The 6,000-nt window shown below is 27.2% G+C and overlaps 1 protein-coding gene across 5 annotated transcripts in view; it reads left to right on the forward strand.

Annotated features, from left to right (window-relative positions):
• Nucleotides 1-5,653, forward strand: part of LOC113376602 (arginine/serine-rich coiled-coil protein 2) — a 140,468-nt gene extending 134,815 nt beyond the window's left edge. For all 5 annotated transcript variants that reach the window (XM_026616582.1, XM_026616579.1, XM_026616581.1 and 2 more), the window contains 3 exons: nucleotides 95-220; nucleotides 3,914-4,341; nucleotides 5,421-5,653. In XM_026616582.1, coding sequence (XP_026472367.1) covers nucleotides 95-220; nucleotides 3,914-4,341; nucleotides 5,421-5,569 — 703 coding nt within the window. In that variant the 3' untranslated portion in view covers nucleotides 5,570-5,653. The remainder of the gene's footprint in view (nucleotides 1-94; nucleotides 221-3,913; nucleotides 4,342-5,420) is intronic.
• The last annotated feature ends 347 nt before the right edge of the window (nucleotides 5,654-6,000 follow it).

Consider the following 6,000-nt stretch of genomic DNA (forward strand, 5'->3'; position numbering starts at 1 on the left):
TGTTTTCTTCTAAAAATTATTATTTCTTTCTACAAAAATCTATTTTATTTTTTTATTTTAAGTGGTAAGGTATGTAAAAATCCATTTATTTAAGGGGTGACAGAGATAGAAGACGATATAGAGATGATGATAGAAGTAAGACGTACAGAGATAGAGATTCCTATCGTCACCATGACAGGTCTAGGCGCAGATCTCGTTCTCGATCCAGATCTAGGTCTGGGTATGTATATTCTTTTATAAAGCATCACACACACATATATATGGGTCATTCTTTTACAAACCGGGCACCAACCATACCTCGACATTTTAGAATTGGCTGAAATTTTTTTTATAGATATTATATATAAAATCATTTGACACGTATTAGTTTACCAGTTTCAAAAATATGAGCATTTTGTATAAAATGTTTGCTACTACATATTTTAGATAATATTTTATTTTTCCTCAGTAACGAAATTGTAAAATATTTTAGTTAAAAATAGTACTTGTACTCATTTAATACGCGCTATGCGCCTTTCAAACGGACGCGCGGCGCGACTTTCCCTCGAAAACATTTAATATCTTCCGATGTAACAGCCATCCCATCGAATTGTAAAAATAATTTTTAAGTAGATAAAAAAAGAAACAATATGTTTTTTTACGCAATCGATTTAAGTTGGGGCGCCCGTGTGTAAAACCAATGTTAACAATCAATTGTTATTATTGTTAAAATAATTGCAAAAACATTATTTTTTTTAAATTACTTCAAAGTTGAGTTCATAATGAATATAATAACAAAAAACAATACTGATCTGATCAACACAACTGAAGATAATTAACATAATGCAAAGAAAGATCATAAAAATTGAGAAAATCGGCAATATTTCAATCGTAAATATCAACGAAAAAATTTTTTTGCCGGCAAAATCCTGAAATACGTGTCAAATGATTTTATCTATAATATCTATAAAAAAAATTTCAGCCAATTCTAAAATGTCACATATTTTTTTTACCAAAATCCGCCCGATTTGTAAAAGAATGACCCATATATATATATATATATATATATATATATATATATATATATAGAATTTTTTCATATGAGTGGAATGAATATTAAATGTTGAATATGAACAATATAACGCTGATTTTTAACACACACTTTATTTAATAATTACAGACGTTTCGGGACCATGGTATGCCTCATCTTCAGTGTAATTTCAAAAACAGTTACTTATATTTTACACATTCTTTAATATTTTATTTAAATTACATTTAATTTTTGATATACAAAAAACACCAACTATTCTTTGCAGTGCTTGACTCAGTACTAAAAAACATGTTAAGAATGTTTAGAATATTTCTGTAAGTGTCACATGTTTTTTAGTACTGTGTCAAGCATTGCAAGGAATAGCTGGTAGTATATAAGTAACTGTTTTTGAAATTACACTGGAGGTGAGGCATACCATGGTGTTTATACCATGGTTAAATAAAGTGTGTGTTAAAAATCTGATGGTTGTATTGTTCATATTTAACATTTAATATATATATATATATATATATATATATATATATATATATATATATTAGGGTGGTCCTTAAAATGGTCATTGTCGATTTTCCTTGCTCCCAGGGGCTCAAATGGTTCCAAATTGATAAAAAACAATTCTCTGAAAGTTTTAGCTCTTAATATTAACGTTTAGATAGAGTGCAATTCAATCAAAGTTTGTATGGAAAGAGCATGGAAAAATTTTTGAAAATTTAAAAAAAATGTGTTAGGTATAACTTAGCGACAAATGAATGAGCTTTATTCATTCATTTGTTCGCTAAATTACATCTAAAAAACATTTTTACAATTTTTGAAAAATTTTCCATGCTATTTCCATACAAAACTTTGATTGAATTGCGCTCTATCTAAACGTTAATATTAAGAGCTAAAACTTTCAGAGAATTGTTTTTTATCAATTTGAAACCATTTCACCCCTGGGAGCAAGGAAATTCGAAAATGACCATTTTAAGGACCACCCTAATATATATATATATATATATATTTTTTTTTTTTTTTGAATAGTCTTGAATTTGATGTTGATATATATGTTTAATTTGAGTTTAATATCGGGCGTAACATCAATAAAAATAGTATGAGTTTTTTTTAAAAATTTATTTATTTAAAATCCATACGTTTCGGCTAGCATCTTAGCCATCATTCAGTGGTAATCAAGTTAACTATAAAAATTGAAACAAATAAATTATATGAAAGGAAATTTCAGGGAAAAACAATAATAATAATAACAGTAAAAACACTTACAATTTTGTATTTAATATAGCATATGAAACCATTATTAATCCATGGTATGAGTATGTGCACATTGATAAGATATGTATTTTTTAACACAAACATCACAATGGTTTAGGATCCTAAACTCCGAAGAGTAAATACATAGTTTCGACAACTTGTCAAGTTATCATGATTATTAGTGTGTTTTACCATTTGTGATGTTTATGTTAAAAAATACATATCTTATCAATGTGCACATACTCATACCATGAATTAATAATGGTTTCATATGCTATATTAGGATACAAAATTGTAAGTGTTTTATTACTATTATTATTATTATTGTTTTTCCATGAAATTTCCTTTCATATAATTTATTTTGTTTCAATTTTTATAGTTAACTTGATTACCACTGAATGATGGCTAAGATGCTAGCCGAAACGTATGGATTTTAAATAAATAAATTTTTTTAAAAAACTCATACTATTTTTATTGATGTTACGCCCGAATATTAAACTCAAATTAAACATATATATATATATATATATATATATATATATATATGAATATTAATTTTGTAAATGTAAGTGTTGTAAATTTATATTTGGTGTTATCACATTTGCATAAAATTATAATTTAATGGATTAATATATATAAATCGCAGGTCAAAATAACATATTTCAATTTTTACAGTTTGAATACTTACATGATAAAATCGTGCTTAAACACATTTCAGCATATTACAAATTGATTTTAAGTTTCATGTATAAATTAATGTTTTTAAAATTACTGTGTTTTGATTATTACTGTTTACATATGTACAGTCATGTTGCAATAAGTTTTTTTTTTTTTTTTTAAATAGTTTTTTAAGTTTATCAAAACCAAAACTATGATGTTGATTCGATATATTTCATATTCTGAACATTCTAAGGCAATGATATTATTAGATTTTTCAATGTACTGATTATTTGGATTATTATGCTAGTTTTTGATTCTTCCAACTGCAGTATCAGAAGCCCAATTTTTTGTGTGTATATACACAAGTGCTCTTATGAACAAAAATTCCAAATATTACTAAGAGATCCTAGTTAGCCTTTGTCCAAACAATTTTTAAGCGGTTGCTTTAGAATAAGTTTCAAATTTTATATTACAATTTTTTTTTTTTTTTGAAAACGTGCATATTTTTTTGTTTTCCGGCCTATTTTCACATACAACCAGAGAATGTTCATGATAATTAAAACTCAAAGAATTTTTTTCAAATTGTTGAAATACCAACTTATTTTTATTTACTAAGAAACCATCTTCAATAAAATCTAATAAGTACGATTTGTAATTGTTATAATTTGAAGTTGAAGATTTTTTTAATTGTCAATTACAAGGAAACGACTGTATCATCATGTGAGACTAATCAAGGCATACAAATATATACGGTTTTTAATATTTTTTTTGCAAATGATTCAGAATGACCTCAAACGTTGAGAAATCTAAAATTATTCTTTTAAATCTTTTTCTCCTAAAGTAAAAAGTGCTTTTTTATGCATTGTCAATTATATTTTGACTAATCAGGAGAATGGGAAAGTGAATTGGGTTTTACAATCTTTTTTCAATGTTATGTTCATTTCATTAATTGAGCTACATTCCTTATTTTGCTTATAGGTCTAGGCCAAGGGATCGCTTTTATCGTACAGATAAAGCAGCCCAGAAAAGACAACTTTTGGAAAAACTGGGTATAGAACTGCAGGCTGTGGATACATCTACGTCTGGATCAGGGGAAACCTTAACTGGTACAGCAATACACAATTCACTTGAATTGCCCAAGTATTATAATCCAGGTGTGATGAATCCAGCAAAATATGCCCAGCAAATGCAAAAGAGAAAACTTTTATGGGGTAATAAGGGATCAAATGATACTAAATCTGAGGAACTTCGCACAAGGAGTTCCGAGACAAATCCTGCATGCAACAGTAGCAGCGCTTCAACAAGTGCTGGAGCACCAGCTAAATGGACGAACACCCGATTTGCTCAAGATGCTGATGGAAAGGTGGCATCTAAATTTATGAGACTGATGGGGATTAAAGATGCAGGTAAATTAAAATTTGAGGTAACAATTGCAAAAGAATCATAAAAACTTTATTCAAATTTAAATAGTGTAAATCAGAAACTGATGACTCATGTGATTTGAGCCTGCAATCTCATATAATATGGTAAAGAAGCAATTGGCACAAATGAATTTAATTTGAATTAAACAAGATCATTTTTTAATCAAATTATTTTTACTTGGTTCAAATGAAAAGAATCATTTCATTCTATTTGGCATGCTAATAATATGCTTATGAATTACTGTAGTAATGCAGTTTTTAGTTCAAATCATATTTTTATAGATTGTATTATATAGATATATATATATACAGTGGCGTCGGTAGCAAATTTTTGATGGGTGAGCTCGTTTTTTTTTTTAGACATATTAGACAATATCATATTTTGAGATTGATGGGTGGGCTCAAGCCTACACGGTTCCGCCACCACTGCATATATATTATATATATATATATATATATATATATATATATATATATATAATGTTCATTCATATATGTAATATATATGTTGAAGGTGTTTAAATTTCATGTTGAATTGTATCATTAATTTCTTGGAGGGCGTAACATCAAGTAACAAATAAATACAGTAAAGATTTTTAAAACATTTTCATTTTTCCATATGTTTTGATGTACAATTCTACATCATCCTACATGTTAACAACACATAACTTGTAAATAATTAATAATTGGAAACGAGCACTAAATGTCAGTTAATCATAAATCGTGCAAAAATTCGAATTATAGGTATGTACATTTATATAACTCTGTCGCTGTTGGTGGTCCGGAAAATCGCGAAGTCGTATAACTGAAATCCGGATAATCGAGGTTCCACTGTATATGTACACCAACTATCTCTTACAATGCTTGACACAGCACAACTTGTGGATATATAATTGAATATAAACGTGATATTTGTGATATATATATATATATATATATATATATAAACATTAGTTTTTTATGTTTATATTATACATATGTGGTATTTTGTAGCTATAGTAACTAGCTATGTTCATAAACTTACATTATGTAATAAATGTACTTACACATATAAATACTTCCAGCGGCCCCACCACCAAATGTAGTTCCTACAGAAGATGTTATTAAGAAGCAGGAAGAAATGTTTTCCACAATGGAGCAACAGTATGAAGTGGCAAGAACGGTTACACATACCATGAGAGGTATGGGTTTAGGCTTTGGCAGACAATTTTGAAGAAGTTAACTGATTAAACAAGTACAATTGTTATATTAGATTCTAATGAACATATGAAATACATTAGATTTTTGTTTTAAATTAGCTAGTGTTGTGTTTTTTGTGACTGAAACTAATAAGTTATTTCATACATTTAATTCACATATTATGTTCAAAGTTTGTGATACATAAATTTTCTTTTGCGAGACCAAATAAAATCTAAAAATGTTTCTAATTTAAATATTGTGATTTGCTGTATTTTCTTTTGGAAGAAATTTAGTATTAATAGAATTTATAGTATTTTTAGTTATTACTTACTACAAAAAAAGTTTTTTATGATGATTTTAAAAGTTAGTGAAAGCAAAGTTCAATGAATAAATAAATATTACCAAATATTTTCATTATAATCTATAGAAATATTCTATTGAATTATCTTTTTGCATAAAGCAGTC

This window comes from Ctenocephalides felis, unplaced genomic scaffold (assembly GCF_003426905.1).
Source record: "Ctenocephalides felis isolate EL2017-DRISC unplaced genomic scaffold, ASM342690v1 CF-g0.4_SCAFFOLD_01886, whole genome shotgun sequence".
In the NCBI taxonomy this organism is placed as follows: Eukaryota; Metazoa; Arthropoda; class Insecta; order Siphonaptera; family Pulicidae; genus Ctenocephalides; species Ctenocephalides felis.